Source organism: Triturus cristatus, chromosome 5_2, assembly GCF_964204655.1.
Source record: "Triturus cristatus chromosome 5_2, aTriCri1.1, whole genome shotgun sequence".
NCBI classification, from domain to species: Eukaryota; Metazoa; Chordata; class Amphibia; order Caudata; family Salamandridae; genus Triturus; species Triturus cristatus.
Genome location: NC_140588.1, coordinates 932508037 through 932526836, shown reverse-complemented (window position 1 = coordinate 932526836; position 18800 = coordinate 932508037). Strand labels below are relative to the sequence as shown.

Below are 18800 nucleotides of genomic sequence, written 5' to 3'. Positions count from 1 at the left end.
CTATTTTGTTTCGGTGTGATAAAAGGTTTGTGGGGATTTCAGTGGCAGTGATATAACTAACATTTAACTGCAGTTGAAATGGACTGGCTCGCTTAAGAGGTCGTTTGTCCTGTGTTTTAGCAGTGGCGGGTGTAATGGTGAAGATATAAATGAGCTATTTGGCCCTGATTTTTCATTCGTCAAACCCTGAATTCCACCAAGGAACATTTGCCTTTGGAGAAGCAGAAATGTAATTAATAGAACCATCCTGGGGTGAACTTTAGCTGTATGGTAAGTTTTCAGGCACAGCGTCTCCTCAGTATCTGTCGTGTTCAGAAAGCCGGGGAGGAAGTAAAACTCAAAACACCTTTTCATTGACAATGGCAGATGGACATGGGTGGCGCGAGGTGTAAATGGCAATCAAAACTTTAAAGAGCTTATAAAACCAACGGGTCGAACACAAACATAAAACAATGACAGATGAGGAAAGCGTGGGAAAGCTGACTTCAAAGCAAAGAAAATCAAAAGCAGGATGGTAGGAGACAGTGCTTAAAGAAGGAGGCAATATCCCATGAAGATAGCTCAGAGAGATAACCTCACTGTTGAGATCTGGGACTTTATCGCACATCTGTTGTGCATCTGCATGTAGGTGCAGAATGGAGGGAGTTGTGTGCCTTGGTAGCATTGCTAGTGAGTGCATGAGCAGCAGACAGCACAGCTCAGAGCACAGGACCCTGCTTGTCCTCTTTGTACCTGAGCTGCAGCGCGTGGAGCTCATTCACCAACTCGGAGAGTTAGTGGGTGAAGAGGAATGAGTTAAGAAGAAACACTCTCATCAACTGCACCCATTGTGATAAAGGCCATGATTAAAAGTCGGGTAGGAATGACGACAATGATGCAGTGATTTCTAGAAGGAGTTCTAAACCTGAAAGTGAATGTCATGGTGAATGTTCCTCTGCCAGTGAGATAGTAAGGATGAGGAAGCTCCTCTGCTGGATTCGCATACACATTTAGGGGCACACTTATCATTAGATCACGCAGCGCAGCAATCCACCTTGCTGCGCTGCGTGATAGGGAAAGGGCAGGAATGCACTGCACTAAACATTTTACAATGCATTCCTACCTTTTCCCAGCGCTGTCCCACAAGCGCCAACGCAGGCACTCTTGCATCATGGTGCAAGAGTGCCTGCGTAGGAAGCTCCTCTACTGGATTCTCATACACATTTAGGGGCACACTTATCATTAGATCACGCAGCGCAGCAATCCACCTTGCTGCGCTGCATGATAGGGAAAGGGCAGGAATGCGCTGTACTAAACATTTTACAATGCATTCCTGCCTTTTCCCAGCGCTGTCCCAATTATGTGCTGCCTAGCCCCAACGCAGGCACTCTTGCATCATGGTGCAAGAGTGCCTGCGTAGGAAGCTCCTCTACTGGATTCGCATACACATTTAAGGGCACACTTATCGTTAGATCACGCAGCGCAGCAATCCACCTTGCTGCGCTGCATGATAGGGAAAGGGCAGGAATGCACTGCACTAAACATTTTACAATGCATTCCTACCTTTTCCCAGCGCTGTCCCACAAGCGCCAACGCAGGCACTCTTGCATCATGGTGCAAGGGTGCCTGCGTAGGAAGCTCCTCTACTGGATTCGCATACACATTTAGGGGCACACTTATCATTAGATCACGCAGCGCAGCAATCCATCTTGCTGCGCTGCATGATAGGGAAAGGGCAGGAATGCACTGTACTGAACATTTTACAATGCATTCCTGCCTTTTCCCAGCGCTGTCCCACAAGCGCCAACGCAGGCACTCTTGCATCATGGTGCAAGGGTGCCTGCGTAGGAAGCTCCTCTACTGGATTCGCATACACATTTAGGGGTACACTTATCATTAGATCACGCAGCGCAGCAATCCACCTTGCTGCGCTTCATGATAGGGAAAGGGCAGGAATGCACTGTACTAAACATTTTACAATGCATTCCTGCCTTTTCCCAGCGCTGTCCCAATTATGTGCTGCCTAGCCCCAACGCAGGCACTCTTGCATCATGGTGCAAGGGTGCCTGCGTAGGAAGCTCCTCTACTGGATTCGCTTACACATTTAGGGGCACACTTATCATTAGATCACGCAGCGCAGCAATCCACCTTGCTGCGCTGCATGATAGGGAAAGGGCAGGAATGCACTGCACTAAACATTTTACAATGCATTCCTACCTTTTCCCAGCGCTGTCCCACAAGCGCCAACGCAGGCACTCTTGCATCATGGTGCAAGAGTGCCTGCGTAGGAAGCTCCTCTACTGGATTCGCATACACATTTAGGGGCACACTTATCATTAGATCACGCCGCGCAGCAATTCACCTTGCTGCGCTGCATGATAGGGAAAGGGCAGGAATGCACTACACTAAACATTTTACAATGCATTCCTACCTTTTCCCAGCGCTGTCCCACAAGCGCCAACGCAGGCACTCTTGCATCATGGTGCAAGAGTGCCTGCGTAGGAAGCTCCTCTACTGGATTCGCATACACATTTAGGGGTACACTTATCATTAGATCACGCAGCGCAGCAATCCACCTTGCTGCGCTTCATGATAGGGAAAGGGCAGGAATGCACTGTACTGAACATTTTACAATGCATTCCTGCCTTTTCCCAGCGCTGTCCCAATTATGTGCTGCCTAGCCCCAACGCAGGCACTCTTGCATCATGGTGCAAGGGTGCCTGCGTAGGAAGCTCCTCTACTGGATTCGCTTACACATTTAGGGGCACACTTATCATTAGATCACGCAGCACAGCAATCCACCTTGCTGCGCTGCATGAAAGGGAAAGGGCAGGAATGCACTGCACTAAACATTTTACAATGCATTCCTGCCTTTCCCCAGCGCTGTCCCACAAGCGCCAACGCAGGCACTCTTGCATCATGGTGCAAGGGTGCCTGCGTAGGAAGCTCCTCTACTGGATTCGCATACATATTTAGGGGCACACTTATCATTAGATCACGCAGCGCAGCAATCCACCTTGCTGCGCTGCATGATAGGGAAAGGGCAGGAATGCACTGTACTGAACATTTTACAATGCATTCCTGCCTTTTCCCAGCGCTGTCCCACAAGCGCCAACGCAGGCACTCTTGCATCATGGTGCAAGTGTGCCTGCGTAGGAAGCTCCTCGACTGGATTCGCATACACATTTAGGGGTACACTTATCATTAGATCACACAGCGCAGCAATCCACCTTGCTGCGCTTCATGATAGGGAAAGGGCAGGAATGCACTGTACTAAACATTTTATAATGCATTCCTGCCTTTTCCCAGCGCTGTCCCAATTATGTGCTGCCTAGCCCCAACGCAGGCACTCTTGCATCATGGTGCAAGGGTGCCTGTGTAGGAAGCTCCTCTACTGGATTCGCTTACACATTTAGGGGCACACTTATCATTAGATCACGCAGCGCAGCAATCCACCTTGCTGCGCTGCATGATAGGGAAAGGGCAGGAATGCACTGCACTAAACATTTTACAATGCATTCCTGCCTTTCCCCAGCGCTGTCCCACAAGCGCCAACGCAGGCACTCTTGCATCATGGTGCAAGGGTGCCTGCGTAGGAAGCTCCTCTACTGGATTCTCATACACATTTAGGGGCACACTTATCATTAGATCACGCAGCGCAGCAATCCACCTTGCTGCGCTGCATGATAGGGAAAGGGCAGGAATGCACTGTACTAAACATTTTACAATGCATTCCTGCCTTTTCCCAGCGCTGTCCCACAAGCGCCAATGCAGGCACTCTTGCATCATGGTGCAAGAGTGCCTGCGTAGGAAGCTCCTCTACTGGATTCACATACACATTAAGGGGCACACTTATCATTAGATCACGCAGCACAGCAATCCACCTTGCTGCGCTGCATGATAGGGAAAGGGCAGGAATGCGCTGTACGAAACATTTTACAATGCATTCCTGCCTTTTCCCAGCGCTGTCCCACAATGTGCTGCCTAGAGCCGACGCAGGCACTCTTGCATCATGGTGCAAGGGTGCCTGCGTAGGAAGCTCCTCTACTGGATTTGCATACACATTTAGGGGCACACTTATCATTAGATCACGCAGCGCAGCAATCCACCTTGCTGCGCTGCATGATAGGGAAAGGGCAGGAATGCACTGCACTAAACATTTTACAATGCATTCCTACCTTTTCCCAGTGCGGTCCCACAAGCGCCAACGCAGGCACTCTTGCATCATGGTGCAAGGGTGCCAGCGTAGTAAGCAGGATTGTTTTTGTGCAGGAAGGGGCTCCTCCCAGCACAGAAACAAACCCCTGGTGCATTTTCCTTTCTCTATGTGTTCTGCAGAATGCAGCACACATCGAAAGAGGAAAACACAATGAGAAATAAATATATTTCTCCTCGTTACGCCTCACCTGGGGAGGCATAGCAGTTTTGGTGCATCCTAGGTCTATCACTTATGGTAAATATAGGAATGCATCAAAATCCATGGGTTTTGTGTGCGAACACCCATTCACTACCCATGGAATGCCTCCCTTGGACAGAGTAACTAAACACAGCGATATGCGCTAGGTTGCGTTATTCTGGATTTATCAACCCACTCCGAGCCACGCAACGTGGCTTTGCTTGGCTTGATAAATCGTATCTCAAGGGCAGGGCTGGACTGGCCATAGCGGGCACCAGGCAATCCCCCGGTGCGCCGCACGGGTGGGGGCCGGTTTTGGGCCCCTGGGGGGGGCGGCAAAATCGGCCCTCTAACAAAATCGGCCGAAAACTGGCCCTGGCAAAAAGCACGGCGGCACCCCCAAGCCCTGTGGGGGGGGGGGAGGCAGCTGAGTACTTTGCTAGGGCCGGTTTTGGTTCCCAGTCCAGCCCTGCTCAAGGGTTGCGTCACTTTGGTGTGGTGCAAAGGCAATACAACCCTTGATGTCAGCAACTCACAGCTTCTAACCTAACTGGCAAGCTATTGAATGAATGAATACTGCAGGCCTGATTCACAAGGGAAAACATTTACACTTTTTGAGTATTCACAAAACTGCATTTTAATAGTAAGTTTATGGGTTTGGAGGGGGACAACTCAGCACATAAAAAGATAGGCCTGTCTGAGTCTCAGAACTCGCAAACGTACTATTAAAATGCAGTTTTGTGCTTACTGAAAAGGCATAAACTTAAACAAATGTGTAAGTTTACCTTTGTGAATCAGGCCCGGCATTTTTGGCTCTGCAATAAGTAAAGATGTTTCCAAACTTTCAAGAAATGTTGTCATTTTGTGCTAATCAAATTTCTCTAATAATGGTCCTATCTCATATCTAGAGTACTCTTATATCTACCGTTGCTTTCCCACTGAACTAATGTAAGAAAGCTTCAGCTGATGAGATTCGGGACGCTACCATCTCACTCGTTATGCACCTCCAACTTCTTGCTCAACTGAAATCCTTCTGGGTTTCTGCCTTGATGGTCAGTGCGGGTGCACTATATCGAGCAGGGAATATCGTGATGTCGAAATATCGTGGCCCAAAATATCAAAAAGTAACTATGCACTTCACATATGCGCGCCTCATTGATATGTATATTGGAAAGGCACATATATGTGCAGTTAGGTATAACAAATGTATACATTTATGTTGATATTTGTGTTCTTTGTATTTTGGCTGCAATAATCAGGTGTAACACTGTTCCTTACTTGATATTCCGGATCCATACCTTGGAGTGCTCTCGACATACGTTAACGCTGTATTTTACATGCATGCATCTCCAGTGCTGTGGATTTCCCTTATGACTACAACTTTATAAGTGGGGTTCAAGGCTTCATATCATGTGCACAGGGCCATTTATAGGAGGGGCCACCCTTCTTTGGAGATTGGAACATTGTCTTACTCTTCTCCGGTGATCTTATCAGTGAGGAGTGGCCAGTGGTAGTCGCTGCTTGGCTTGCCCTTTACTGGCCCTGGCACTGCCCAAGCAGCACCCACAGAGTGTGTTGCTACATTTCTGAGTGTATTTTGTACTGGGTTGCAATCTGTCACAAATCCAAATGCGGCATGAGAAATACATTAATACACTGGACATAAACGTTAGGAAAGGCTGTTCAGAAGGCCTTACAGAGAGTAAGGGGCATATGTATCAAAATCTCCATTTGCAAATCTCAAATAGTGATTTTTTGAGAATCGCTATTTGAGAATTGCAAAACGGGATGTATTTAAAAATTCGCACATATTTTGCGAATTCTTAATATTCCTTAATTACGATTAGCAAATTGCGAAATCGCAATTAAGGAATACCTTCCCATTCATTCCTATGGGCCAGGAGGCCCATAGCAATGAATGGGAAGTCATTCTCAAATTTTGAATCGCAATTTGCTAATCGCAAATTGAGATTAATTTCAAAGGTGCAAGGGTGTCATGATGACACCCTGACGCACCCCTGAAATTAGCATGTGTGCGCATATGGCGCACATACATGCCCTAAGGGCATGTATGTGCGCCACATGGCACTTTGAAAAATGCCAAAAAGTGCATTTTTCAAAGAAATCGCAAATTACCACCAACTTGAAGTTGGTGGTAACTTGCGATTTCTTAAGGAGAAATCGCACAACTTGGGTGCGTGTTACATAGCATTTAAGGAATCGCAATTTGCGATTCCTTAAATGCTTACACAGAATTAAGAAATCACAAAATTTGCGATTCCTTAATAATGCGATGCTAAAATGGCTCATACATCTCATTTTGCGATTTTGAATTCTCAAATGCTGTTTTTTTGCGAATCGCAGCGTTTGCGAATACAAAATCGTTTGATACATATGCCCCTAGATGTGTAATGAATTATTTTGTTTAAGCATACCAGATTTTAAGCATCTAGTACAAAGACTATATTCCATATTTAACTTGTAGTTTTGATTTGCTGACAACCCATTGCTCATGGCTGTACAATCTGCTGAATGAAACATGCTTACTGTTATTAGTATTATAAGAATGTCTTATTCATGATTTTCCCAAAAAGTATTCCTGTATGTTCTATTTGACATCTACTATGTACGCATTATTTTAGGAGAGGCACACTAATATACTGATCAATGAAATACCAGAGCTTTTACATGAATGTGGTACTGTAACGAACAGCAAGAAATGTGGGTGGATTGATTAGATGCTGACTAGAATGTGGGTGGATTGATTAGATGCTGACTAGATTGTTTTTTTTGTTGTTGATGGTCATACGATGTCACTTCCTGTTATGGACTTTGTGCATTCCCTCAACGTGGGGGACCACAGAAGGACCTGTGAGAATCTCACAGCTACTAGCATCGCACTTTGTTTGCCACAGTATCTTTGGTGCACAATCCCCTTAGAGCCATTTTGCATCTGCACCATTGTCAGAAATCTGGCCTACAAGCAAGAAGCGATATCATCTGCATAAGACCATGCCAGCACTCAAATGAGGGAATACCCTCTTGACATTGCACTGACACAATCTATGCAGCCATGTGAGATGTATTGTCGAAGTGGTTGCACATTTGTATCATGAAAGTGCACATGCAGCACTGTAAAGATTTTCTTGTACCAAAACACTTTTTTGTCAATCAGGGACCTTGTCTCCAAATTTGAAATCAGCAATGTATTGCTGAAGCAACATTTTCTTCACAGTCCTTCGTTATCCCCAGCTGCCAACCATTTTGGAGAGTCCAATGGGCACATGCATCAAGGTAAGCATTTGCGATTCCTTAATAGCGATTATTAAGGAATAGCTATTAAGAAATCACAATTGCCTATGCATATAGGTTTCGCAAAAAAATAGCGATTCCTACACATTTCCTATTAGTGAATCGCAAATTGCAATTCGCTAATAGGGAATGCTTTCCCCTTCATTCTTATGGGCCTAGAGGCCCATAGGAATGAATGGGAAACCATTCGCAATTTGCGATTACCAAATATGTACTCGCAAATTGCAAATGCAGTTTCATCGGTGCTAGGGGGTCAAAAGGCCACCTTAATGCACCCCCAAAATTGGCATGTGTGCACATGTGGTACACACACAAGCCCAAGTATTAAGGAATCACAATTGCCTATGCATGTAGGTTTCGCTAAAAAAATAGCGGTTCCTACACATTTCCTTTTAGTGAATTGCAAATTGCGATTCGCTAATAGGGAATGCTTTCCCATTCATTCCTATGGGCCTATGGGCCCATAGGAATGAATGGGAAACCATTCACAATTTGGGATTACCAAATACGTAATCGCAAATTGTGAATGCAATTTCAAGTTCGCTCGGGGGCCAAAAGGCCACCCTGATGCACCTCCAAAATTGCCATGTGTGCACATGTGGCGCACACACAAGCCCAAGTATTAAGGAATCACAATTTGCTTTGCAGGTAGGTTTCGCTAAAAAAATAGCGGTTCCTACACATTTCCTATTAGTGAATTGCAAATTGCGATTCGCTAATAGGGAATGCTTTCCTATTCATTCCTATGGGCCTATAGGCCCATAGGAATGAATGGGAAACCATTCACAATTTGGGATTACCAAACAGGTAATCGCAAATTGAGAATGCAATTTCATGGGTGCTAGGGGGCCAAAAGGCCACCTTGATGCATCCCCAAAATTGGCATGTGTGCACAGGTGGCACACACACATGCCCCAAGGGCATGTGTGTGCGCCACATGGCACTTAGAAAAAAGCTCTTTTTTGCATTTTTCTAAGGAATTGCAAATTACCATCAACTTGAAGTTGATGGTAATTTGCGATTCCTCAATGCAAAGTCGCAATCTGAGATTGCTTCTTGCATTGCAATTAGGGAATCACAAATTGCGATTCCCTAACTGCATTCTCAAAATAGGTAATCGCAAATTTTGCGATTACCTATGTTGCGAAGGGCTTTGGGCTTGATGCATCCCAAATGGCTAATTACCGGTTGCAAAAGGGAGAATCGGCCCGTTTGCGACCGGAAATTAGCTTGATGCATGTGCCCCTAAATCCCAAACGTCTGCTTACCTCTCACATAATTCTGCCCTGGCCAGTTTACAGTGTGTGTGCGCATGCGTGTGCGTCCCTGCGTACCTCTCAGAGAAAGCCGCCTGTAACCACAAAATGACATTTTACGCTGTCAGTCAATGAAGTGCTCGCCAAAGTTTTCTCCGTCTGGTGCAGGGTTAGAACTCAAATATGTGGTAGCAGGATTTCGAAACAGCAGATGGTTCCGCTCATTATAACCATATATTTCAAATGTGTTCTTTCCAGGCATACTGCACAAAGGAGATGGAGAAAACATGTTCATTTCGCAGCAACCTCCAGTCATTTCAACTGTTATTGGCAATGGCCTGCAGAGAAGCCTTTCCTGCTCCAACTGCAACGGCCCCGCGCACAGCAGCAAGCTGTTCGCCCCCGTGGCCCTGGCGTGTGGTCCTGACGGCAGCGTCTACATTGGAGACTTTAACTTTGTGAGGCGAGTTTTCCCCGCAGGAAACGTCATCAGTGTCCTGGAACTGCGGTAAGACAGCCTAAGCGTTCTAGTGTCTGTTCTTACGTTTAGTTTACGTAACGACTGAGGAGCAGATTTACAAGCCCCTTGCGCCACTTTTGCGTCACATTTCCCATGTTAAAAGTGACGCAAAAGTGGTGCAAGGGGCTGGTAAATCTGCCCCTGAGTGAGGAGGCTGTTTAAATGTGACTGTGCTGAGAAGAGTGCGGAAGCCGCGTCTTTAAAATGACGTATAGATGGAGAAAGATGCAGCAGATGGCGTCTGCTCTGAGAGCTGACGGTGGAATGATTTCTTCTGGCGCGGCCCAGATTCTGGCCCAGTGATAACCTGTGTGGAATCCTCTTTACTTTTCTTATATCCCCTTCGGATCCTGCGCGTGTTGGAGTGTAGTCTGTGTCTATTTGAACACTCCTGCGCCTGATCCTCTAGGTACAAAGAGAGAAAAGGGTGAAATAAATATCGGTGCTGGGAATAGGTCTTAGCCGAGAGAATAGGATTTTCGTAGCAATGGTCCTGAATTTTGAGGTTTTGCAAATACAGTACAGGAAGAGACTCTGTGTGCTCCAGTGTCAAAGGTTAGAACATTGAAACAATACCCTCCACTACCTGCTTTGTGCTCACTAAGTATTTTAGGCCAAGCCTGATCTGCGCATGCGCTGCTCTTCGGGTCATGCTGTATTCAAGTATGGACTTGAAGCACCGCCCACTCTCTGCCCATATTTTTTATTGGCTTATGTCATTGTCCTTTGTAAATACTGGCTTCTGATTCGTTAATAGGCTTGTTACCACCTTGCCTTCATTTGTAACCTCCCATGAAGACTGGCCCTTTTACTTCTGTTGTTACACGGGATGTCTTATTTAGTCTGTAAGCACTATTCTCTTTAATGAGTTTCGCCTACTGCAGGCACAACATGCTTTCGTACCACATTCAGCGCGCCATGCGCGCTTTCACTTTCCAAGCAATCTGGGACAATGGCGGCCGCTTCTTTGAAGTGAAATAGGTCTCGCATTTGGGGGGGCGGAGTGCGGTGGGGTATGAAGGCGTGCATGAATCGGGGTACTGGCTGTATTAACCTACCCCAGTGCATGCAAGTCTAATCCCGTCCCGCGCTCTATGGATCGCCTCGGCCCCCCGTGCTCTCCCGATCAAACTCCTCCGTGACTGCTGCACACCACACAGTGTGGGCCAATGATGCTGTCCCTGTGATCCTCTACTGTGAGTACTGAACCTCCGCAATACCATTTTTCACCCCTGGGATGCACAACCTCTTCCACTGCAATGTGAGCTGCTTGAGGGGACAATCCAGCCTGGCACTGTGGTCGCTATTTGGAACTGTGCCATAGCAATCCTCTACTCCTCGATTCCCCCACGCAACTTAAATACTTGTCTGCAGGAATATTGGTATCATGTGCTGACAGTTTACGGGCACTCGGCGCCACAGGTGCCAATTATTTCTATGCCGCAGCGTTCCATCACTTCCTCAAGCCCCCACACATTGTAGTAAAGGCCCGTTGGAGCGTCGGCATGGAACGTCAGTGACTTCCAGGTGCTATATACAAGCTCAGTAACAATCCGTTGAGACCAACTCACCACTCGCTTTTGGAGCTGCTCTTGGGCGGCTTAAGCACCTGGCAGATCGGATAGGGGCTTGGGAGTTGGGGGAGCTGTTTGACTGGGAGAGCCTTCGTCCTATGCCCTCTTGCTGCACAATAACCTTCAGATAGCAGTGCATGGTGGAGTGATGAGTGATGGGAGGTGTTACCGCTGGGAGGGTGTCTAACCACCTCACTTTGCTGTGGCCCTGGATTGAATTGTACGTCACGTGGAACGGGAGGACTGCCTTCGGTTCTGGGTGCTCTGTTGCGGTTTGGCCCAGCGGACATAGCAGCAATAATGGGTAAACCGGATAAGTCGCAACCGAAACTTAATTTAGAGCACCGGAAGACTAGGTGCAACGATGATGCAGCGGAATCCGCATTGTCGGATACTGAATGCCCAGCGAATGACACCATTGGAGACATCAAGACCATTATAGCATCAATGCAGAAAGGCTTATCAGCTATTGATGCAAAAATCGATACTTTGGCTTATAGAATGGATAGGATGTCTGAGCGAATCGATAAGCACGCTGAACGACTCGATACGGCCGAACGCCGCATCACAGAATCGGAAGAGGCCCAATCGGATTCACAACCAACACAAACAAGCATTTACAATGCAATGGTCTCGGCATTGGTAAAGTTAGAGCTATTGGCATTGCTCATGACATTATTTTTGTTTATGCTTTTGTTTTTAAAACATTTAAAGAAACGGCATTGTCATGAGCAATGCCAATAGCTCTAACTTTACCAATGCCGAGACCATTGCATTGTAAATGCTTGTTTCAAGTAGGGGAGCAAAGATAAACGTGTCAGATTTAGAAAAGAATTGCTTGCTTACTCCCCCAATGTGCACGCATTCCAAATATACAGTGACCTGCACATGAAGCATGGTTTGTGTTCTTTAAAACACCTGATCTATAGAAAACATACTGCCCCAAAGAGAAAACCGGTGTACAAATATGTACGAACAGCTTTGTAACGTGTGATTTAGCATAGTAAACGTAAGCTGCCAAAAGTAAGACATACAGGTAGAGTTGCAAGTCTTTTTCTTACAGACTCGCCTAGAGGATCACCCAATGGAGAAAACAGCGCTACATCAAACATGAATAAAGTGACACAAAATAATCGAATCATAGCAAAAAAGACTACATATCATGTCGAGTTTCTGAAAACATGAGCCACACGTAAATAAGAAAAAAAGATGCGCCCTTTATTCTAGTTAAAAAAATACATTTATTTACACAGCAGAGGACGATTTTTAAAGAACGGAAGAAATCATACAGGTATAAAGAATTGTTCATTAAATTAGCCATAGATGCACTTTGTTATAACACAGTTTAATATGCCTGACCAATTCCCTTTGCTTAAGGGTATATGTAGTACGTTTTTTTTCTTGATGATGTCTGCCGTAGTGAGGGAGTGGTGGATCACTCCCTCGACCTAAAAAGGCAATTTAGTGAACACACATAATGTGAATAAAAGTTGCATTTAATTCCCCCGCAAGTGCCTCACGGTCAGTGTTTTACTATGTAGGAGAGGTCTGGAAATAAACCATTCTGCGCCCTTTGGTCATTTCGAAGTTGTCCTATTTCTAGGTTTGTGAAATGTCATCATTTTTGGTTCGCAGACTGTCCCCCCCCCCCCCCCCTACAACTACTTCAGAAGCAATGAAGTGCGGTGCACACTCCGCTGATCCTTATTATGGGGGGTGGGGGGGTTACATTCGAAGAATCCAGTGGGTTTACACAAATCTTAATCAAGCATCGGCTGCCGGCTCACCATGAACTCAAGGGAGGTGCTGCCTCGGTGGGGGGTGTCCTGTCCCTCATGCACTGTGTGCACCGGAGGGAAGGCCTGTCCGTCCTACCTCCTCCCCCCCCCCCAAAATCAGCCGGAGGTTCGTGCAGCCTGGAGGCCAGCAGGGGGAGGGACGGGCCCCTGAGGGCTGGAGGAGGGATCCACTCAGAAGCGCAGGATCACACGTGGTGAAAGGGAGCGTCGGCAAACTTGTGACCTGCAGCTCCTGGAATGTACCCGCGCGTCTGAGGGGTGGCGTCACCCAGCCTGAGGGCACCTGAGACTGCCCGACTCCCTGGCAGGCCTGTTTTCAAAGGCATGTAGGGGTGGGGCAGAGTCAGTCACAAGCCCCGGGAGCTTAACACGTGCCCAAGCTGGCAGCCTTCCTCGGGCGAGCTAAACATGGAACCTACTCTGCTCCAGCCCCACTAGCCCCGCAGCGGCACCAGCATGTAACCGGCTCTGCAGCACAGGGAGAGAGAAATAAAGTAAGATCGGAGGAGGGTACCGGCGCTCAGGAAAGGGCAGAAAGACTCAGGCCCTATAGGCATCGGATAATGGCTGCGCTCAGGGTTTCAGGGCAGGAGGATATACAGCTCGAGGCTCAGTAAGTATCTGTTCTGAATCCCGCATGACAGCTCTGTCTAGCAGGCCTTGACGTGTTTTGTGTAGTAAGGTCCGCCCCTACAGTGTGACTCGCCCGAGGTTAATCTCGGGCCAGCCATACCTGTGTTCACTCAGCGCCCTGCCAGCTCACGCCGCCTCTCCATCCCGTCTGCCTGCTCTCCTAATCCACACCTAGGACCGGAGATTAAAGCTCCCTGCAGGCCCGAGCTGTGGGGGGTATTCCCATTCACTCAGGGAGGTTTAGATTGAATGCAGGCTCAGTCTTGATATGTTTGGTGTCTGGGGGCTGGGAGCCAATCACTCTAACGCCTTTGGGGTGCATACAATTCCAGGTGACCTTCGTCCTGTGTGGAAAAACCCACACGTCTTAGAGATGCGACTCTGATTTACACACATTTAGCTTTTTGTAGATGCTTGAATTTTCGGGCGTGCTCCTGTAGTCACCGATGTAGGAGGTCTGAAGAACTGGAAGAACTGTGGGTAGAGAATCAGAGGGAGAGGACGAGCACGCCACCGCCTTTCTCTGAGGCGAAGCAGAAATGCCTCGGAGAAACGCAGTTGCGTTTTCGGATTCGTGTTGTGTCGTGTCGGGGCGTGTCTTTCTTTTTCCCTCCTCTTGACATTGGCTGGAGGAGATAATTAGAAAAGTAACGAAAAAACACGCCCCCGAATCCGAAAAGGACGGGGCCTGTTCGGAGTGACAAAGCCTCTTCTCCAATGGCTGGCCAGCATTCAAGAGGCCAGCCAATGGAGAAGAGGGGAGAAGAGGGGCGAGTTCAAGCCCCTCTTCTCCAAAACATTAAATCTCCGACTTCCGGTTCTGCCTTCGGCAGACCGGACGGTCCTCGACCTAAAAATATGGAAAAAGCCTTAATCGCCCTGCAGGATAGAGCTGAGGACTTAGAAGCGAGATCGAGAAGGAGCAGTATCTGCATCACGGGCCTTTCGGAGTCGACCGCGACAGGCAACATGGAAAAATTTGTCAAATAGTTACTCACTAAACTGCTGGGCCCCGGGATCTTCTCATCAATGTTTGTTGTGGAACGGGCGCACCGTTCACTGGGACCTAGACCGGCTCCTGCGGCTCCCCCACGCCCTATCATAGCAAAACTCTTGAACTATAGGGACAGGGACGCTGCACTCCGGAGGGCTAGAGAACTTGGCTCATTGAAATATGAAGGTTCCAATCTTTCCTTGTTTCCCTACTTCACTCTTAAGGTTCAGGAAGCCAGGAGACAATTTGCACCTATGAAGCGCAAATTGAGCGATCAGAACATTGAGTATGCAATGCTGTACCCGGCGCGGCTCAGAATGCGACACGATCGCAAACAGTAGATATTCACAGACCCTCGCTCTCTTCAGAAGGCCCTAAAGAACTGGGGCAAGGCTGGCGCGTCTGGGAAGTTCAGGGAGTGTGCTGCTCAATCAGGTGCAGAGTCTGGAGACCTGGATGAGAATGACTAGCGTGGTGAAAACAATGTGCAGCTCCCCAAGCTGTGCCCACTTACACGGTCGACATGTTTATTGAATTTCTGTATTTGTAATACTGATCACCAGTTACTGCTCACTACGGGCCCGATTCACAGAACTAACTTAAGACAAAATCCTAAACTTACTACCAATTTGGTATTCACAGAAGGCACTTACTCATTTTGGTATTCACAGAAGGCACTTACTCATTTCGGTATTCACAGAAGTTAAGAGTCCTAACTTTAGGACTCCTAAATGCCATATCCCGAAAGTCTTAAAATTAGGATTTTTCTCAGTTTAGTAGTAGTATAGTTAGTACTCCTAACTTTAGGACTCCTAAATGCCTTCTGTGAATACCGAAAGTCTTAAAATAAGGATTTTTCTCAATTTAGTAGTCCTAAAGTTAGGACTCCTAACTTTAGGACTCCTAAATGCCTTCTGTGACTCCCGAAAGCCTTAAAATTTGTATTTTTCTCAGTTTAGTAGTAGTATAGTTAGTACTCCTAACTTTAGGACTCCTAAATGCCTTCTGTGACTCCCGAAAGTCTTAAAATAAGGATTTTTCTCAATTTAGTAGTCCTAAAGTTAGGACTCCTAACTTTAGGACTCCAAAATGCCTTCTGTGACTCCCGAAAGCCTTAAAATTTGTATTTGTCTCTGTTTAGTAGTAGTATAGTTAGGACTCCTAACTTTAGGACTCCTAAATGCCTTCTGTGAATACCGAAAGTCTTAAAACAAGGATTTTTCTCAATTTAGTAGTCCTAAAGTTAGGACTCCTAACTTTAGGACTCCTAAATGCCTTCTGTGACTCCCGAAAGCCTTAAAATTAGGATTTTTCTCAGTTTAGTAGTAGTAAAGGTAGGAGTCCTAACTTTAGGACTCCTAAACTGAGAAAAATCCTAATTTTAAGACTTTCGGTATTCACAGAAAGCATTTAGGAGTCCTAAAGTTAGGACTCCTAACTTCTGTGAATACCGAAGTGAGTAAGTGTCTTCTGTGAATACCAAAATGAGTAAGTGCCTTCTGTGAATACGAAAATGGTAGTAAGTTTAGGATTTTGTCTTAAGTTAGTTCTGTGAATCGGGCCCGAAATATCTGCACAAAATATAGAGTATGTTTATTTAGTCACTTGTGGCAACCAGTATCCCCTAAAGTACAGATTAGCGACTAGGATCGCTATTAACATCCTGCAAATGGAGTAATTTGTTGCATGGTTTGGTGGCCTGTAGCAAAGAAGGACACATGTTGGTTTGCCGGGCAACATCTGCCCCAATGCGTAATACGCGCTTACATATTACCACCACCAAGAGTATTGATGGTGTATTTACTTTTTGTTTTATGATTTTTATTTTTTATATTTTGCAGGGGGGGATGGGTGCTTGACTTTGCGTAGTTGGGGAATGCAAAACGTGGGGGAGTAACTTATTGTTTTTTCTCTTTCAGGGAGGGATGGGATTCCAACTTTGCAGTGTTGGGGTGCGCAAGGCGTGGGTGGTGGGGCATTGGGATTGTTTGGTTGTGATGCTTTTGTTTTTGGTTTTGTTGTATTGCAGGTCACATGTCGTTGTTTCTCCTTGTATTAGGTTGTTGCTGGGACATTTTGGGGTTCCCCCTTGCATGCGTTGGGATAAGCAAGGAGTGGGGGGAGGTAGGGTCGGGCTATTATTTGATTTACTGTCTTGCCGAACAGGTACTCTTTCCTTTCATTGCTGAGTGGGGTGACGAGGGTTGCCCCGGGCGATGGGGATATCAATGGCTTTTTCAACGTACATGACCAGCACTAATACTGATAAGACTCGGAATAAACAGTTGCTCCGACTGACGTGGAATGTCAGGGGATTAAACGATCACCGGAAGGTGCGTAAAAGTTTGCATATCTTAAGCGTAGGGAGATCGACATCGCATTATTACAGAAAACGCACCTTCATTCTGGCAGTAAGTTGCTGACTGGTAGGGGGTTGTCGGGCTCGGTCCATGCTACCTGTTTCACCTCCCACTCCAGGGGCGTTTTAACATGGGTCAACCCTAGATCGGGACTCCAGTTGGACTGCCTTGAGACTGATCTAGCAGGCAGGTATGTTATTTCTAGATGCCATGGGCAGGGGTTGGATCTTCCCATTGTTAATTCCTACGTCCCGAATTACGATGACCCGTTGTTTTACCACTCGATCCTTCCTTTATTGAAAGCCCGCATGCCTGCAACAATACTATAGGGGGGAGATTTTAATTGTATTTTAAACACTGACCTCAAACGTTCAAAAGGGGCCCCTCGTCCTCTATCGAATTCGGCCAGGACCATACACGACATAAACTTGCAATTGAATCTGATGGATGTTTGGAGATCCAGATCTAACCAGTGGGGTGGTTACACACATTACTCAGCACCTCATGACGTCCACACGTGCATTGACTACTGGTTTATTTCACATACTCTAATGCCTACGGTTCGAGACTGTGCTGTCCTACCTCATCCATTGAGGCTGCAGAGATCTCGACTCGCTTTAAAATCCATGCGTGAGGGGAGTGCTCCCGGGCTGGATGGTCTAACGGTCTCCTTTTACAATGCTTTTAGTGATCTTCTTATACCTCATATCATTACTTTGTTTCAGGAAATGGGCGGCAAAGGGATTATGCCCCCTACTATGCGCAAAGCACTGGTCATCACTTTGCTGAAGCCTGGCAAGGATCCCCGCAACTGTCCCTTTTATCGTCTGCTGTCCTTACTTAATGTGGACACTAAAATTTTCACGAAAGTTTTGGCTAATCGGCTCTCCTCTCTATTGCCTCAATTTATTGGACAGGAGCAGGCCAGATTTATTCCTAGATGCACGCTCACCCATAATCTTCGCACTGGGTTCGGTGCCATTCAGCATGTTCGACCGGAGGTCCAGGCTGCGGTGGTTTTTTTAGATGCCGAAAAGGCCTTCGACTCCATAGAATGGCCGTTCATGTATGCGGTGTTGCATCGTATGGGCGCTGGCGAGGTCTTTTTGCAACTTATCTCGGTATTGTACAATTTACCTACGGCTCGTGTACGCACGGGTGACAAGGTCTCCGCCCCATTTCAAATCTTGCGTGGCACCTGCCAGGTGTGCCCACTGTCCCCCTTATTGTATGCTGTAGCTGCCGAACCTCTGTTGAGGGCGCTTCGGGAGTATCACGGTCACCGCGGACTTCGTTTCCCTCGCTACAACTTAATCGTCTTGGCCTATGCTGATGACATGCTTCTATATGTCCGAAATCCTGAGACTCACCTTGCCCCGGTTATTCGGGAAGTGTTACGCTACGGGGGTCTTTTCTGGCCTGGAAATCAATTGGGACAAATCCATAATTTTTCAACAGACGCCTGCGACTAAGCACTTAATATTAGACTTCCCACTTCAATGGATATCAGAACCGGTGCAATAACTTGGTCTCCAGGTTCATACGGATACAGACCTGGTCTTGAAGGCAAACTATGGCAGGGCGATAGACAGACTTGGTGACGACATAGACCTGTGGATACGGCTTCCGCTTTCACTGGCTGGGAGGGTCGCTCTAATGAAGATGGTGGTGCTTCCTCGCTTTCTTTATCATTTTATTAATATCCCCATGGTAGTGCCTAAGCATCTGTTTCGTGAGCTGCGATCCCTGATGACTAAATTAGCTTGGGCGGGTAAGACTGCTAGGGTTGCTCTAGACATTCTCATGTTGCCGTACACAGAGGGTGGCCTGGGGGCTCCGGATTTGGAGCTTCATTACAGAATAGTGTAGGCCTCGTATGCCCATAGCTGGGTACATGGCCACAGGATCTGCCACGTCTTCAGATCGAACGGGTTGTTGTTTCTCCTCGTCCCCTCCCCCGTCTTCTCACTCAGACCC

At 46.9% G+C, this 18800-nt stretch overlaps 1 protein-coding gene across 3 annotated transcripts in view; it reads left to right on the top strand.

Moving 5' to 3' along the window:
• The window catches only part of TENM1 (teneurin transmembrane protein 1), a 1737496-nt gene that overhangs the window by 1383038 nt on the left and 335658 nt on the right, over window positions 1-18800 (top strand). For all 3 annotated transcript variants that reach the window (XM_085608139.1, XM_085608140.1, XM_085608138.1), the window contains one exon: window positions 9202-9451. In XM_085608139.1, coding sequence (XP_085464265.1) covers window positions 9202-9451 — 250 coding nt within the window. The remainder of the gene's footprint in view (window positions 1-9201; window positions 9452-18800) is intronic.